At 50.7% G+C, this 18,522-nt stretch overlaps 1 protein-coding gene across 1 annotated transcript in view; it reads left to right on the forward strand.

Moving 5' to 3' along the window:
* The window catches only part of LOC144174735 (phosphatidylinositol 4-kinase alpha-like), a 33,529-nt gene extending 15,490 nt beyond the window's left edge, over positions 1-18,039 (forward strand). Inside the window, exons 7-12 of the mRNA XM_077703572.1 lie at positions 490-1,396; positions 2,630-4,365; positions 10,798-11,368; positions 12,918-13,208; positions 16,144-16,455; positions 16,553-18,039. Of these exons, the coding sequence (XP_077559698.1) occupies positions 490-1,396; positions 2,630-4,365; positions 10,798-11,368; positions 12,918-13,208; positions 16,144-16,455; positions 16,553-16,999 (4,264 nt within the window). The 3' untranslated portion in view covers positions 17,000-18,039. The remainder of the gene's footprint in view (positions 1-489; positions 1,397-2,629; positions 4,366-10,797; positions 11,369-12,917; positions 13,209-16,143; positions 16,456-16,552) is intronic.
* The last annotated feature ends 483 nt before the right edge of the window (positions 18,040-18,522 follow it).

An 18,522-nucleotide genomic window follows, 5' to 3' on the forward strand; every position in this document is an offset into this window, starting at 1 on the left:
AGAGATGGGGTTGCCCACTTTTCAGCCGTTTTCGAAGAAACTGAAGCGCAGTAGCGCGTACTTATTTGTGCGCGTGCTCACACGATTGTGCAACTATGGATGAGCGGTAAACAGTAAGTTAAGGAATTGGTCTAGTCGGCTTTGCATGTTGATCGACGCGCTTTAGGTTACGGGGACACAGTGTCCTGACCGTCCGTTTGTCTTCCTTAAAAAGTGTGTCGCCGGTAACCTAAAGCACGTTGACCAACACGCAGTAAACAGCTTCGTTGCAACAAGGTTGTACTAGGACACTTCCAAAAATAATCTTTTCGATCCGAAACCTTTCTGAATTGAGAACAAATTCGTTTGTCTGAGCGAGGCCGCTACCTTAAACAAAGAAAGAACCTACGATGCATCGGCTTGATGGCCTCAAGCGGATAAGACGCGGCTTAAAACTACCCCTCATCCGTGCAGTGACTTAAACGACATGCACGTCTTGTTCGCTTTCAGACTGGAAGGCTACAAGCACGTGTCGCTGTCCGTGACCAAAGTCCTCATCAAGGTGGCCTCCGCTATCGAGGGCGCCGACGAGCAGCTTGAGCTCCTCTGCACCCTCCTCGAGGTATTCGTGCAGATCGGCGTCGATGGCTGCCGCTACTGCGAGAACCAGCTTGCCTTCAAGGAATCCGGCTGCGCGGCCAATATGGGCGTCCTCATTCCCGTCATATCGGTCCTGGTCCAGCGCATGGAACCCGTAGTCGGCGCCAAGCCGCGCGTCCACAAGCTCTTCTGGGACTTCTGGCTGTACGCCTCTCTCATGGGCTTCACCGTACTCTCTGGCGTCTGGCCTGTTGAGTGGTACTACGGCACCGGCGACATCGCCCTCAAGTCGCCCATCCTCGTGTGCAAGGAGCACCTGAGGCCGATCCTGCAGACGAGCAGCCCCTTCCGCCACGAGACGGCAGCCATCGTGGACCTGTACGACGTTAAGTTCCAGCTGCTCAAGGAGCTCAAGGGAGGCACCGAGATAAGCGGCGCCCTCCAAAAGATGAATTACATGCAGGCGACCTATCTGCTCTCCGTGAACGACCTGGAGTCACTGCGGGTGCAGAACTCGCTGGTCTCCAAGACGCCGTACCAGACGATGATGCAGTACCTGGAGTACCCGTTGATCCAGAAGTTCGAAAAAGGAAGCATGTTCGTGTGCATGAGTGCGGTCGCCGACAAGGTCTTCGACATGTTCCTCGACGTCATGACCGACAAGCCCAAGCAGGAGCAGCGCGAAACGGAGCTGGAGGACGCGTTCGTCTTCCTACTCGTCAAGTTCGTTGACCCCGAGAAGCAGATTCGGCACGTCGCCGACAAGTTCATCTCCAGCTTTGTCGACCGGTTCCCGCATATGCTGTGGAGTCGCAGGGTAAAGACGAGACGGCGAAGTTTATTTTGCCTAATTTTGCGTAGCTGCAGACTTATCCCTGCAAAACCAAACGAGCGGATTAATCCCGCTGCGGCCTTCCCGAAAACGTCCAATTAATAAAAAATAAAGTTTTAACTAAGCTAAACGCTTGTTAGTGGCAGCGCTCGCGTAAAAATGAACGCAAGAAATGATTTCCTAGCAGCTCTTTTTTTCGGCTGCAGGTTACCTCGCCCATAATATGTAGCTATAACATCGCCTAAGTCTCGTGCTCGAGGTATACTTTTATATGACTCCTGCTGGTGTCTGTGGCTGGTATTGAACTTGTAACTCGAAATTCAAGGATGCAGTATTTTATCGGAGCTCCCACTCGTATACAAAAAGGTCGAGAAAATAGGCTGCAGGACAGACGTTCTCTTCGATGCCTATTTCGGCTTCTGGTAGTACATTATCCAGAATCAATAACGGTAAATAAAATAAAACATGCTCATAATAAAGGGGTAGGGAAAAACACAGGATAAGCATCATAAGCGGACAGTCACTTTCCGATATTTTTTTTTCTTTTATTTAACACGACTTAAAATTCATCACATCCGGGCCTGCGCTATCGGGTACATGCAAAAGTAATCTGGCGAAATACCACAAAAACAAATGACTCGCATTCGATTAACGTGGAAAACTGGGCTTGTTGGTGCATGATCGAAGAAAAAGCAGCGATAAAAAGGGACAAGGACAGATACGACGACAGCGACTGCGCTCAACTTCCCTAGAGTTCAAGTTCAGCGCAGTCCATGTTCAAGTTCTGCCCAAGTTCGGCCCAGTCCTTGTCCTCCTCTCTCTGTCCGTGTCTCTTTTTTGCTGTGCTTTTTCTTCAATCAAATGAAGCGTACCCAAGAAAAGCAATTAAGGGGCATGATCTCCTGAGATTGATTTTGATTGATTCTAGGGTTTAACGCACCGTCACAACGCAGGCGATGAGGCGTGCCGTAGTGGAGGGCTCCGGATTAATTTTGACCACCTGGGGATCTTTAACATGCGCCGAAATCTCGTACACACTGGCGCATTTGCTTTTAGCCTCCATTAGAAAAGCGGCCGCCGCGGCCGGGAATCGAACCCGTGACCTCGTGCTCAGCAGCGCAATGCTTTAACCCTCAGATTAGCAAGTTAGTTGCAAGGATTGTGCTGACGGTAGTAGCTGCCGTATGTTTGCTTCAGTGCTTTCCACTGAAAACGCAGGTCTTGTGGGTCATGCTGGACATCCTGCAGGCCCTGGCAGGCTCCCTAGAGCTGGACCCCAACGAGACGGGCCAGGAGGTGATCGTGCCCTCTACCCAGTACTCGATCACGCTCACCGACACCATGGACGCCCGGGAGAACATCGTCCGGGACCTGGCGGCCCACTGCCAGGGCATCGTGCAGGAGGCCGTCAAGTGGGCACCCATCGCGACGCGCTCCCACCTGCAGGAGTACATGGTCACCAACTCGGAGCTCGTCGAGGCGCTCACCCAGCACACGGGCGTCGGCCTGGCCATCGAGAGCATCATGCTCTTCGCCGGCCTCAACGCCACCTCGTCGCCCCAGTCGACGATCCTGCTCGAACGCTGGCCGGGCTGCGTGAAGAAGGACTACTCCGAGTTCGTCTGCTCGATGGAGATTCGGTGCCGCTACTCGGGCGAAGTGGCGGGGCTGCTCATGAGCTCCAAGAACACGGACTACACCAGGAGAGAGCTGGCGAACAAGCTGCTCACTCAGCTTCACTCGAGCTGGAAGACGTGTAACAAGAAGCTCCACAAGCGCTGCATCTTCCGCATTTGCGCGCTCCTGGTCAGCATGAAGGGCGTCGACCGGAGGCTCCTGCGGGCGCTATGTTGGTCGCCCGTCGAGTATTTCTCGGAGGAGCCGACCCGGAACGCCATATACTGTTGGCAGTGGTTCCTAGCCGCCAAGCCGGAGCATGTGCTGACCTTCCTGAACGAGATGTCGAACGCGTGGCACGCGACCGTGGAGCGGGAGCTCGGCATCTTCTCCAAGGACCCCGTGCAGACGGACCCGTGCGCCGTTGGCGAGAAGAGCGACATGCGGCCCAAGTCTCCGTACATCGCGCCGCACGAGGTGTGGGTAAACTTCCTCGTCGAGAAGATCGAGTCGTCCAAGTTTAGCAGCCAGGCCGAGATCGAGATATTCACCAACCTCATCTACCGGTCGTTCTCACCCATCATCGGCGAGGAGAAGTTCTCGTGCCGCCACATCGCCGTCGTTGGCACGAAGTTCAACCTGCTCAGCAGCGCCATGTCGCTCCTGCAAAGCGACGCCGAGGCACTCAGCAGCCACATGCTGCGCAGCATCCTTCGGGAGCGCATCTACTCGGCCAGCCTCGACTACTTCTGCGGGCCGCAGCTGTACCCGACCGAGCGGGGCGGGAAGCTGCGCGAGAACATCCTCATGATGGTCAAGTTCTGGATGTCCATACACAACGACAAGAAGTTCCTGCGTCGGACCAGCTTCGGCGGGGACATCGTGGCCAACCAGCTGGCCTCTCGGAGCACGGGGTCGTCGCTGTCGGGCTCGGTGACGGGGTCCGCCGCTACGCAAGGGGAGACGTTCCCGAGCACGCCTGCCGGGTGGCAGCAGCAGGGCTACAGTCGGGCGTCGACCGAGACGTCATCGTCCGTAAAGCAGACGACGACGACGACTTCGCGGGAGGTGCGCGAAACGCCGCTGGTGTCCGACTCTAACTACACCAGGGAGTACCTGCGCAAGCGGTCGCTCATTCTGGCCCTGTTCTCGGTCGAGATCGAGTTTCTGATCACGTGGTACAACCCGCTGTCACTGAGCGACAGGGTCGTGCCTGGCGAGGACGTAGTGAGCGCCTGGAGGAGCCAGCACATTTCCGAGAGAGGATGGATCGAGATGGCCCAGTGCGCCTGGAACCTGTCGCCAGTCCTGGCTGTTTATCTGCCCAGCCGCTTTCGGTAAGCGCCCAAACCGCCTATGCGAGGTGGGGCCTCTCTATAGTTCATTCCACAAGCTAGGTACGGCACTGTGGAGGCTACATCGTTGTCAACAGCCCACCCCCTCAGGGCGCCTAACTGACCGCGAAGGAAGCGACAAAAGGCACCGGGGATTGCGGTTCCACTTGCCGAGAGGGGAGAAGGGAACGTCCTTTCAGGACCCCCTTCACGGCGAGTTAGGCGTCCTCAGAGGGTGCACTGTTGACAATAATTTCGCCTCCACAGTGCTGCATCTAGCTTGTGGTATGAACTATAGCTGCTATGTTGATAGGTGTTAGAAACGGTTACAGGTGATTGTTCGATGCATTCGACAGCACGTGGGTTTCAACTCAGATAGTCGAGGCTGAAATATACCGAAGCATAGCCTAACTGACAGTCGATGGAAATTAACAGCGCTCGCGAGTAAGTGTCCGTACATCGCAGAAGGAAGAAAGGGTATAAACTTCTTTAAATGCAGAGCATTTCTTTAACTCACGATGTCACCCGTTCTAGTTGTCCGTAGTAGTCCGCACCCCTCCCCCTACACTATATAAAAAAATAATACTTACCGGCGCCTGGTTTCGATCCCACGACCCTGCGGGCGGAACGCAAGGTACATGGTGCTCTACCCACTGCGCCACAAAGCCGACACAGAATGGAGGGCTACGAACGCGCCTTATATCCTTGACTCATTCAAACTACGTCAAGAAGCTGCTGATACAACGCATTCACTACCTGTGGGCGGAACGCGAGGTACATGGTGCTCTTCCCACTGCGCCACAATAATCATACCCACCGGCTAATAAATGATGTCACGTGACCACGTAATAACGTCTCCTCATTTAATTACAATACAACAACCAACAGCAACAAGTGCAACAACATTAACGTAACGCAAACTACTTAACGTCATGCGCCCCCGGAAATGCTCTGCATTTGATCGTGCTCCTCGCGAGGGGGATGTTTAGTTTCCTGCCGCAGCAAGAACCAGGCGGCCTCCTGCGCAGACTTTTGTCGGAGTACCAAACCGAAAGCCTCTTACTTTCTTGCAAATACGACAACTCTGACCAAATTTTTTAAAATGCGAATGCATTTATAGGCGGGGGTTGTCTTGCTCCGTTGGCCGGCGTGCGCCTGCATTCCTCCAGCGCGAGCGCACGTGAGCGCGCGCCTCGTAGTTCTGCCTTCGTCGTCGTCGTCGTCGTAACGAGCGCACGTGAGCGCGCGCCTCGTAGTTCTGCCCTCGTCGTCGTCGTCGTCGTAAATGCGAATGCATTTCTTAGTCGGGGGTTGTCGTGCTCCGTCGGCGTGCGCCCGCAGGTGTTATCTCTCCGCGCTCCTCCTCGCCCCTAGCAACAGCTGTGGCGTGCCTAGCAACCGGAGCAGGTGGTAGCTCGGGCGGGAGTAGCGGAGGGCAAGGGGAGAGGAGGAGCGCGCGCTCGCATCGCGGAGCTCGGGCGGAGTAGCGGAGGGTGAGTGGAGAGGAGGAGCGCGCTCGGGCGTGTGAGGGCGCTCGCATCGCGGAGCTCGGCGGGAGAGAGAGCTCGCGCGCGGGGCGGGCGTGTTGCGCGGGTCTCTCTCTCCTCTCCGCGTACCCTCTAGAGGGTACGCAGCGAGCGGAGAGCTCTCCGCTCGCTGCGCTCGGGAAATGTATATAAATGCAGTGGAGCGCACGCCTCTCTCCGTTACTGCTTGCCGCAGCGCACTCATCGGTGCACCCAATGCATTTGCATTTCCGCACGATCCCCTTCGGGGAGGTGGGGGGAGTTTTTCATTTTTATATAGTGTAGGGGGAGGGGTGCGGACTACTACGGACAACTAGAACGGGTGACATCGTGAGTTAAAGAAGTGCTCTGCATTTATAACCGCCAACCACATTCCCATGTTCGCCAGGACGTGTAGTTTTACGGATTTACTCGCTTTGGCCTCTCAGTCGTTTCGAAGGTGCCGCCAGGCGGGCCCGAAACCCGGTGGAGTGTCCCGCGACGAGCGTTTTCGTCGCAGTTGCGTCGGTCATTCGGCGCTTCTTCAGGGACCGTTGGCTGCATGAACGATTTCTTTGCCGCTGTGAATAGGCCGCGAAACGGGCTTTCCAACAAGTGGTCGCACGATGCCGTGGGCACGTTTTCAGGCCGACGGCAGAGCGGGGAAAGTGCGAGAACCGCGACCAAGACTGGAAAAAAGAAGGGTTCGCCTCCATTGCTGGCTCGAAAAGTACATTTCTTTACGGTTGACGTGAAATTTACGCGTACCGTCGCGTTCGCACGGCTCGCAGTAACGAAATAAATCTACGTTCAGCGCGGTGAGGCAGTTTGCCGCCTCTCCCAAGCCCCAGCAATATTTAAGCACCCTTAGTACCCCTTAGTACTGCCATTCGAACTCGGATCTCGCTACTACTCGAACTTGGGTCCCATTGAACCTCGAACTTGGGCCCCACTGCTACTGGAGCTCGGTTTACGCTTAGAATGCGGACCGGCCGGTTCTCCCGCTTGCGGACGTTAGCGAGTCCAGGCCCCGCACAGGATGTCAGACCCGGCGCATGAAAGCGTTGAGCGGAGCAAGTCTTTGGGGCGTAGTCTCACGCGTAGTCATTGGACATCGCAATCCTCCACGCACCCAACCGTTCGTTTTCCTCGCTTCCATCACCCATCCCCTCGCACGCGATCGCCACGCAAAGCTGACGTCGATTGGGCTTCTCCAGGTCGGTGATGTGAAGAGAGCAATAAACATTGATTGAGCGAAAAGGAGCGGGAGGATGAGTCGTGATTGGTTTAATTGGCCGCTGTTGCTATGCGACAAGACTTGTTCTATGAACTGGGGCACATAACTGGCTACATTTTCATCATAACACTATGGTAACTCCCGTCTCCAGCAGACGTGCAGGCTCTAGCTGTGGCGCGCTCCGTCCCTTAACCCTTTGAGGGTAGAATTTTTTCGCCAAATGCGACCCCCCAGTGTCGATTTTTTATTGCTGATTTAAATTCTTCCGATGAATATATTTCGAGAAAACATTATTGTAATTTTTTAGGGTGGCCATCAAGTGACAAAAAAATCGTTTGTTTTGATTTATTTTATTTATTTATTTATTTATTTATTTATTTATTTATTTATTTATTTATTTATTTATTTATTTATTTATTTATTTATTTATTTATTTATTTATTTATTTATTTATTTATTTATTTATTTATTTATTTATTTATTTATTTATTTATTTATTTATTTATTTATTTATTTATTTATTTATTTATTTATTTATTTATTTATTTATTTATTTATTTATTTATTTATTTATTTATTTATTTATTTATTTATTTATTTATTTATTTATTTATTTATTTATTTAATGATACTGTTAACCCCAGTGGGGCCGTTACAGGGTGGTAGACAACAAAAGAAATAACAATAACAAACATTCTCAGCCCGATACAAAGACGCATTTTCATACACAAAACCAAGCCCAAGTTTGAGCACAGATACCATTTGCACGCAGTGGCAAGCTATAGCGACAATGAAGACAAGCAACACGTGTTCAACAGCGGGGTCTCATCGGCCAAGCAACATCCCCGCATACAAGCGGCGCAGCAAGTGTCCTGCAATGGAATGCGCAGGAACTACACCAAAAAACATGTGTACAGCGCGTGCGCAAGACAGAAGCACAAGTAAATGCAAGAACACACGAATAAAACGGTACAGCAGCTATCAATCACTTATAAGCGAGTAATGACGAAGCAGGGACGACTCAAACTGATTAACTGTGACTGCGGAAATTGCAGCCTGTGGAAGTGCATTCCAGTCTTCTATTGTTCTCGGTAGGAACGAATATTTAAAACTGTCTACCCTGGCATTAATTGCGAGAAACTGGCCCGCATGGCTACCCCTGACGGTGCGAGTGTTCCTAGGTTTTAAATACGGACTAATGTCTAAGTTTAGGGAATTGTTTTTAGGCATAAAAAGAAACTTCAACCTAGCTATTCTCCGTCGATCTGAAAGGCGAGGTAGGTTAAGATGGCTTAGCGTGTCACTAACCGAATCAGTGCTTCTAAATCTCGACAGAATAAACCTAGCTGCTCGCCTTTGTATTTTTTCGATCTTATCAATCTGGTATCTCCTATACGGATCCCATATAATACTCGCATATTCTACCGTAGGCCGCACAAGCGTCAAATATGCCGTAAGCTTTGCTTTGGTTGATGCCAGTTTTAATTTTCTTAAAAACCACAGCTTCTTTTCTGCAACGCTGCACAAGTGATCAATGAGTTTTCCGACTAAAGTCTTCAGATAGGGTGACACCCAAGTATTTAAAATGCGTTACTCGCTCTAACTCATGCCCGTCTAATCGGTAGGAAAACGGCAACATACTTTTTACGTTTTTTGTGACTGTCATGTACGAGGTTTTGCAATAGTTAACTTTCATTTTCCATTTATTGCACCAGTCGCCTATATTATCCAGTGCAGCGTTTAAAGCGAGCTGATCTTTACGATGAGTTATTCTTGAATATATAAGGCAATCGTCTGCGAACAGGTGAAGCTTAATATTAGGTGAAACTGTTACTGCAATGTCGTTGATGTAGCACAAGAAGAGCACCGGGCCCAGCACGGAGCCCTGGGGGACACCAGAAGTCACACTTAAAGTACGGGATTTCACACCATTAATTTCAACAGATTGTGTCCTGTTAGAAAGGTGCGATTTAAGCCACTCTATCAACTTCTTATTTACGTCGAGGCGTACTAGTTTCTCTATAAGCTCCCGGCCGCGGCGGCCGCTTTTCTGATGGAGGCGAAAAGCAAAAACGCCCGTGTGTACGAGATTTCGGCGCACGTTAAAGATCCCCAGGTGGTCAAAATTAATCCGGAGCCCTCCGCTACGGCGCGCCTCATCGCCTGCTTTGCGTCGGCGTGTTAAACCCCCACAATCAATCAATTCTCTATAAGCTGCGCGTGGGGAACCCGATCAAAAGCTTTTGACATATCAAGGCAAACTGCATCAATTTGACCCTTTTCATTTAGAGATTGTGCAAAATCGTGGGTGGTTTCTACTAGCTGAGTAATAGTTGATAAATTCCGCCGAAAACCATGTTGGCTAGGGACCAGAATATTGGAATCCTCAAGGTACTTGTACAGGCATTTTGACACGACATGTTCCAGTATTTTACAGCATATGCATGTAATTGAGATTGGTCTGTAATTGTCGACGCTGCATTTTGCTCCAGACTTATGAACAGGAACTACCTTGGCAGTTAACCAGTCACTGGGTAATGCATTTTGCTCTAGGGATGCTTTAAAAATAACCGATAGGTACTTCGCAACCCACTCTGCGTAACGCTTCAAGAATTCACTCGGTATACAATCGGGGCCAATAGATTTTTTGTATCCATCTCGAGAAGAATCGAGTTGTTACATATATGTGGTTTATTCATGAGTAACAAAAGAAAAATAATAAATAAAAACGAGAGAGTAACAAACCGGCACCTTTTGAGTGAATCGAAATCGGATAGACATCAGTTTCGCGGGCGCAAAAAGCGGGAACCGCCCGGAGGACGAAACCGAAACCAACCGCTGCGCGCGCGCTCGCGCGCACAGCCGGATCCGGGAGCGATAGACGGCGCACCGCTCATAAAATACAAATAAAAGGGGAAAAGAGCCTCATTAGTTTCGCAGGAGATCTTGGTCTGTGGCAGGTACAAGAAGCGAGAGGCACCCGGGCGCCCGGTGGGCGATACCCAGCGCGCCCCCTCATTAGCGGATAAGCAAGCGATAGCCGGCGCGCCGCTGAAGTAAACCATAAAAAAATAAAAAGAGCCATCGGTGCAAGAAAAAAAATTGACGTATTTCCGAACTGTGGCAGCACATGCCAAGCAAGAGAAGTGTGCGAAAACGGAGCGTTTTTTAAAGATACAAGCAATGCCGTACATGTACGTCATTGACCATTTTGAAAGTGTTTGCTGATGCCGTACATGTACGGCCGCGACCCTCAGAGGGTTAAAAAATTGTGTCCGGGCTATGTAAGAAAATTAGCTTGCATTTTATTGCTTCCATTTTAATTAGTGATTCTTCCGTTCTCGCGAACGTCAGCGGCATTCCTTGAAAATTAACGGCCGCGCGAAATTTCCCGCTCTGCTTTCCCTGCGCACGGCGGCGCGGTTTGGTGCAGTCAGTGGTGTCACTCGCTTTGGCCCAACTCACATATTCATTTATCAAAAGCAGCTCATGTGTCCGCGCAATTCCTCTGAAAAACATAAAAGAATGCTGAAATGTTGTTCCAGAGGGCCTGTCGACGGAGTTTTCAATCGCAATAGGCCACAAAAGCGAAAGTTCAGGGCAAGGCGCGGCACGAGCTGTTTGCTAGAAATAATGCACAATGGCTGGTTGGGTGTCTGATGGTCAGATGCATTTTCCCCGTTGTCGCGGCAGCTCTTCTGAGGCCCTGCGTGCCGAGGTGACGCGGCTGGTGCAGGCGAACCCGGACCTTGTGTGCCACATGCCCGAGGCGCTCACGTACATGTTCACACCCGAGTTCGTGCTCGAGGACAACCCGAACCTGTCCTACCTGCAGGCCTGGGCGCCCGCGTCGCCGGTCAAAGTGCTGGCGTACTTCTCGCGCCTGTACTCGCCACACCCGATCACGGCGCAGTACGCCATCCGCGTGCTGTCGGCCTGCCCTCCGGACGTGCTCATGTTCTACATCCCGCAGCTGGCGCAGGCGGTGCGCTACGACACCATGGGCTACATCCGCAACTTCATCATCTCGTCGGCCACCATCAGCCAGCTGCTGACGCACCAGTTCATCTGGAACATGCGCACCAACATGTTCCGAGACGAGGACGGCCAGGAGAAGGACCCCGACCTGTTCGACTCGTTCAACTTCATGATCGACACCATGGTGGCCAACCTGACGGGAAAGGAGAAGCTCTTCTACGAATCCGAGTTCGACTTCTTCACCAAGATCACCGCCATCTCGGGCGTGCTCAGACACTTCCCCAAGGTGACCCATACGAAAATGCCATATATAAAAATTGCCATATATGGCCACATCTGGAATTGAGCGTATGTGGCCACATATGAACATGCTATATATAGGTGTGACATATGGCCATATATGGCCTTATATGCTTAATTTCTGACGTGGCCATATATGGGTGAGGCCATTCATGGTTACGCCATATATATCTGCCTAAAATTATATATGGCTATATATGAATTTATACCCCTGTCAAACGTGCCTATTTAAGTGCACTTCCGCCGAGTGCACTCGGGCTTCCCAAGTGACATTTACGCTGCGCGCTGCTAAACGACGAAATAAAGTGCCCTTGGCCGTGATGTCAGTAACGATAGCCGGCGTGCAAAATTACTTGAAATTCCACCTCTTTATCACATGAGGAATCATGCAAACATTTCGTTGTGTTTTCGTTGTTTAAAATCGCAATCGGTGCCTCGCACAAGACCACAAAAAACAGTCGGGACGGCGACTGAACACCGGCGCTGATATCTTCACTTTTATTCACTGCGCAGTGAATGACATCAGAATCATTGTTGGGATGAAATTATCTGAAAGCTTTGAAAACAACAGAAATAGGCTGAAGCAGGAACACAATCACAGGTCCACAAGAAACCACCTACGAGAAGTACGAGAACGCCGCAGAGAACGGCTGCCATGGAGAAAAACACCCACCAGGCGGCGCTGGCACGTTGTTGAGAGAGAGATTATTTTCTTATTTTTCGTCGCTGCTTCAATTTTTGTAGAAGTAAATAAGCAATGTATCTATAAATACCTTTTAACGTTACTTATTATCATCTAAACGCTCGTGGTTTTATGTTAATTTTTCCGATTTTCGGACTTCTGTTCACGAGATTACTCACTTGGCGAGCTGGCCCCGGTAAAGTGTGTTTGGGGACCACACTCAGCTTAAAGTGCGTTCCTTGTAAAGTGTCATTCGCGTTTGCCGTTTAGCTGCTCCCGAATGACATTTTAGCCAAGTACACTCCGTGTAAGTGCACTTAAATAAGCACGTTTGACAGGGGTATTAGCTTATGGATTTAGCTTATATGACCACCTGGATGGCATATAATGAACTTCACTTAACAGCACCAATTAATGCTGCAGCCCGAATGCTGACAAACATTTCATCGCATCCTTTCCACATTTTATTACAAAAACCGCTGTTCGTGCAGGCGAATTAAGGTGGCGGCAGGATGCTTTGTTGTGGTGACGGGTCAGTGGCTGCATTCCTTTGGCCAGCTTGGCTCCCTTTGACGGAACCACAAGTTTACCGCTGCGCTACCACCTCTTGTATTTAGATGTGGCTTTCTTATAAACACTGTAAATGAAATGAAACAAATCGTATTACTGGAGCTCTTCTCCGAGTCCGAGTTCGAGTTCTTCACCAAGATCACCGCCATCTCGGGCGTGCCCCGACATTCTCCAAGGTGTCTCGAAATGCGTGGCACGCCAGAGAAGACCCGCGTGGAGTACAGCATCATGTGGACTTCGCTGCATGCCCATCTGCAATGCCTTCTCTCGAATCCGTGCGCAGGGTCCGGAGCGCAAGCGCGCCTGCCTGTGCGAGCTGTCCAAGATCAAGGTGGAGCAGGGCGCGTACCTGCCGTCGAGTCCCGAGGCGCTCATCGTGGACATCGACTACTCGTCGGGCGCGCCCATGCAGAGCGCGGCCAAGGCGCCCTTCCGGGCAAAGTTCAAGGTGCGCAACGTGGGCATCCAGAAGGTGCAGGAGATCGCCACTGCGGGCTACAAGGACGTGCGCGAAGCCGGTGTCTTCACCGCCGCGGACCTGCGCAAAGAACACTGGCAGGCTGCCATCTTTAAGGTCAGTGGGCTCCCGCACGCCGTTTTGAGAGTGAAAGCGTGGCTTCCCGAATCCCATTGTCTTTCAATGCTGGAAGCATAACTAGGCATTGTATCACCCACATTCCTAAGATATTTACATGCTTATACACTAGAAAGTGGAGGGGAATGCAGCCGTTCCGGCAGCTGAATGTGCCCTGAAACATCGGGCGTGCAATCCGAATCTTGTGGGTTCTGGTGCCACCAGAGGCGCGTGCTCCCCGCCACTTTTTTCTTTCCGAACATTTCAAGATTCCATGTCTTTAGATGCAACATATACAAACTATTTTCCCTGTACTAGGACTCAGCAGTTTCGCGAGGTAAATTTCTCAAATGTATTTGTATGTCTCTAGTAATACTCTTACGATGTATCTAGTATGTGATAATTCACTGAACTTCATCTTAGTACCGAAGGGTGTTGTTCCCACCACAAAAAATAGGCCACCAGTGACGTCATTAAAAGTGTGCCAAAAACGGGGTAATGAGCGTGTTAACTCCCTGCTAGAATTAAAACCGTGTGAAAAAATTGAGAGGGGGGCATGTCATAGGGACAGTGCAATGTTATACCTATGATAGAGACAGTGCCAGAAAGCGGCTGTTAATTGCCTAACACCTCTGTTTTCCTCATTATAGATCCCAATTTTTGTTTGAACTTCGCGCCGAAATCGTCGTTATTGTTACTCTCACGTGGCGATTTTTGGAATAACCAAAACGTATTTGATTTGTGCTTGAATGGTGTTAGTGTTTTTTTTTTCCTTTTATTGTGCTGTTTCCTTTCGTTGAATGGCCCACTCCTGCTTAAAGCCTTGCCCCAAGGCTGGCACTCTGTACCCCTCTAAATAAAATAAAATAATAAAAATGACATAAAATGAAATAAAATACACTTGTGACTCGAATTCGGAGCCATGAAGAGAAAACACAAGTTTGGTTCATTCGAAAGGTTGCCTCGTTAGAACCATAACGACACCACTTATAACGCAAACTTCGCTCAAATAAGCTACATAATTAGGAAAAAAGGAAATGACCATGCGACCCACCAGCTCATTTTCCGCAACATAACCTATGATGTCACTCGAGAATGCTCTGCGATTGGCGGAGGCCGGCCAAAGCAAACGCATGTTAGGCAGGGCTTACAGTTTGCATAGCGAGCTATATGCCCGCGAAACATACTGCACATTCTTTTTATGACAAAGAACGGTGGAGTAAACGGTTGAAGTTCCGAACGAACACGCAAGCGTGTGCGCCAATGCGTACGAAACTACCGCCGGCCGAGCTCGACATCTCGCCGACGCGCAGACGAATTTTCGGGTTTGAGGCTCTTTGGGGCCAACGAACCGTTCCAGCACGCACAGCCGCGACCTTGCTTCGTATCGTAATCCCTTCACAGGAGGTTGGCCGTCATATCGCCAACCAGCAAAGGTAAAAATAGAAACGAGGGGAGTAAGGAACAGCAAGAAGCGACGAGATAGTGCCAGTCGTCGCATAAGTTTCGAATGGTGTTGGCTTTCTGCTGTCGTTACGAGCTCGTTTCTAGTTTACAACCACTGAAAACTTCAGTTTGTTCGAGTACTTTACAATGAAATTTTGTTGCTGCGTTTTGAAATGCCCATGTAGTACGTGCAAATCGTCGAGGGAGTGCGACATCCCCGCCGGTGAAGAGATCTCTTTTCATGTGCTGCCAAACGACGAACCGCGGCGAAGCAATTGGCTACGTTTTGTGAACTTTGCAAACGGAGGAGAAAGGGAGCTAAAGGAAGTACGAGTGTGCTCGCTTCATTTCCGACGAAGTGATTACGGCAGGGACCCTTACGTTAGCTCACTCCTGGGACATGCTGGCGCTCGTCGCCGACTTCGTCAAATCGCCGTCAAAGCGCTCTGACCTTGGGGGAAAAAGCCGTACACACCGCGCATTGACGCTCGTATCTTTCTGGTCGGAGCAGAGAGCTCGCGCGAACGGCTTTCCATACACGACACCGGCCAACTGGCATAAGCGCTAAAATTGAACTATTATTAACCGTAATAAAAATACGGCAAATACGTACCAGTCTGTATTCGTCCGTCGCGACTGGGCTGACGAGGCAGCGGTGCCGACGGCAGGGCGTTCGTCTGTTGTGGCTATCGCGGAATGGTCGCTTTCCCGTCCACCGCGTATCCCACAACTCCTGCCGCTCGTGCACTTAGAAGCATTGAGCGTTCAAGTGGTGTGAGGTTGTTAAATGCAAGCCCTAGCTCCTCGGCGAGAGTTTTGTTCTCCGGATCAGGCGATTTCATGACTAGGGCTGCGGGTGCACTAGGTTTTACTAGTATTTTTAAAATGGCCGCCGTCTTGGTTTCGGCACGAGTTTCGGTTCCTGTCTGACTCCCGCGTGTGGGTGCTATATGGAGTCGACATACTAAGTATCTGTTTCATGGACCGGCTCGTATGACGCCATTGTTCACGTCACCAAATGTGCAATTTTAGCGGGAGATTTAAAATTTTGGCTTAAATTGCCTTATTCAGTGAATAAAGCATCATTTGCTTCCAGGAAAGCGCTTGGGGTACTATGAAACACCTAATATTTCGAATAAAACAAACTTTTGTTTTCTCTTCATGGCTCCTTTAAGCCCTAGCTTACTATTTCAAAATATTTTTTTTTATTACGCAGTAAGAAACAGGGTTGATGAATAGTTGCCCACAAGCACGAGTGAGCGGCTAGTTAATTCGGTTCATCACCATAGTTTGGATGCTCTTAACAAAAAATTTGATCAGTTTGGTTGCGGCTTCTAACCGCGCTACATGCACATCACTGCCCACCCATAGTTCCGCTGACAGCAAACTCGCAACAAAAGCCGTGTTAACCCCACTCACCTGTCCGCGAGTGCACCGCGAGTTCTTCTACTCGCCGTACACTCCTCCTGCGCGCCTTCGTTCCCCTCAGGTGGGTGACGACGTTCGGCAGGACATGCTGGCGCTGCAGGTGATCTCGCTGTTCAAGAACATCTTCCTAATCGCCGGCATCGACGTGTACCTGTTCCCGTACCGCGTGGTGGCCACGTCACCCGGCTGCGGTATCATCGAGTGTGTGCCGGACACCACGTCGCGCGACCAGCTGGGCCGCCAGACGGACATCGGCATGTACGAGTACTTCCTGCAGAAGTACGGCGACGAGTCCACCAGGGGCTTCCAGGAGGCCCGCAGCAACTTCATCAAGAGCATGGCTGCCTATAGCGTTGCCATGTTCCTCCTGCAGGTCCGCATATGCATTACTGATTCTTTATAGAGGGCACCGTAGCGGTTTTGGGAGAAACTCGCATGCTCACGAGCTGGGTTTTTATTCCCTGCTTCAGGTGAAAGATCGGCACAACGGCAACCTGCTCCTGGACGAGGACGGCCACATCATCCACATCGACTTCGGCTTCCTCTTCGAGAGCTCGCCCGGCGGCAACATGGGCTTCGAGCCGGACATCAAGCTGACCGAGGAGATGGTCATGATCATGGGCGGCAAGCAGGAGGCCGAGCCGTTCAAGTGGTTCACCGAGCTGTGCGTGCGCTGCTTCCTGGCCGTGCGGCCGTACCGCGAGGACGTGGTCACGCTCGTCTCGCTCATGCTCGACACCGGCCTGCCCTGCTTCCGCGGGCAGACGGTGCGGCTGCTGAGGCTCCGCTTCGCGCCCAGCGCCACGGAGCGCGAGGCCGCCGCGTTCATGATCAAGATCATCAACGACTCGTACCTCAACATCAGGACGAGGACGTACGACATGATTCAGTACTACCAGAACCAGATCCCGTACTGACGGGCCACGCGCCATTTGCATCAGGCGCCCTCTGCGAATCTCCTCGCTGCGTGGCTCCGGCTGCGGCAGAGCTTCTTGACCGACATTGGCCGTTTGGTGCAATATGAACTGAAAATGTATTTTGGGACGTTCATTGCCGGGGCCGTCGACCAGAGGCTGTTGTATCAGGATCGGTGAGGCCTGGCAGTAACAAGACCGTGAACCAACCTGACATGACGGCGTGCCTGACGCAACGGCAAGCTTGGATGCACGTTGCGATGACAATTCGGATTCTCGGCATCGATACAATACTACTACGACAAGAGCGGGACATTCACTTTTTTACCGGCCCCGCTATCACCGTCCGCACAGTGTGCGGCACAATTGAACTTGATTTTGCGGATTTAGCTTTTCACGTTTCTCACTTTTTCGTGAAAAGTAATGCGATATTATTCCGACATGTTTAGTTACAAACTTATTTGACGACGTGATCACTGTTTGGAATGCTCTGCGGCACCAGCAGAAAATTGACGCTTTTTTTAAACAAACCACGGTATGGTGATGTAAAGGAATAAATTAATTTTTTTCTAATTTATGCTCTGAAAGCTGCCACTGTTCTGCCTGATAACTGCCGTACATTATAAGGCCCGACCAAATTCTAGCTCTTACCGGGGGCGTATTTCCAAACGCTTCGCTGCACACAGCACCCACGTGACATGTCTGTTCGTGCGATGCAGAACGGCAATTAAACGTCGTCGTTGGCTGCTCCCCAAACCTAAAGCGGCCTAAAACAAAAAAACACGTAGATTTGAGTTTAGAAAAAAAAATTGGAAAAAGTTAAGCAATGGGGCTCGAACCCAAGCCGTCAGCGCCTGTACTCGGTAGTCTATCGAGACCACAGAGCCCGAACGGTGGGCTTCTTTACCAGGCGCTCAAAAGAATGGCGCGCGCAGTGACATCACACGTGTCACGAGGGTGCTCTGTGCAGCGAAGCATTTGGAATCAAGCTTACCGGCGGCAAATTTATGCTATTTGCCCACAAACCACAACTGTACAGTGAAGTGGTGATATAAGGTTGGGAAAGCGCTCTCCAAAACGATGTTCGAACATTTAATGCGAATAAAATAATGCGCCGTGTGTTCCAAGAATGATAAAACCAGCTCGTTTCTTCAGCATAACCCATCACTGCAACAAACAGCAAATTTGGGTAACTGTGGACCCACACACTATAAATTCTCAGGGTAGAATGCCGTCCGACGGCGAGTTTAAAGGCTTGACTGGCTAAATCAGAATTCGGCCAACCGCATAACTCGACAACTCACTACCCGAGCACGCCTTTCCACTACGCCTACCCATAGTGCCCAAAACTCCCGTGACTATCTTTTCACCTTTCAGGCAGTCACGCAGCCTTATCGGTACCTCCGATACAGATGTACTCGCATCTCCCTGGCGCGCACAGAAGCCCGCGTCTGGAGCCTCCAAGTCCATGCTCTACCAGGCCGTTTTATACTACACAAAATCACCCTTTCCAATACCCCTCTCCC

The sequence above is a fragment of the Haemaphysalis longicornis genome, unplaced genomic scaffold (assembly GCF_048455015.1).
Source record: "Haemaphysalis longicornis isolate Haplotype H1 unplaced genomic scaffold, Haemaphysalis longicornis Haplotype H1 scaffold_3, whole genome shotgun sequence".
NCBI classification, from domain to species: domain Eukaryota; kingdom Metazoa; phylum Arthropoda; class Arachnida; order Ixodida; family Ixodidae; genus Haemaphysalis; species Haemaphysalis longicornis.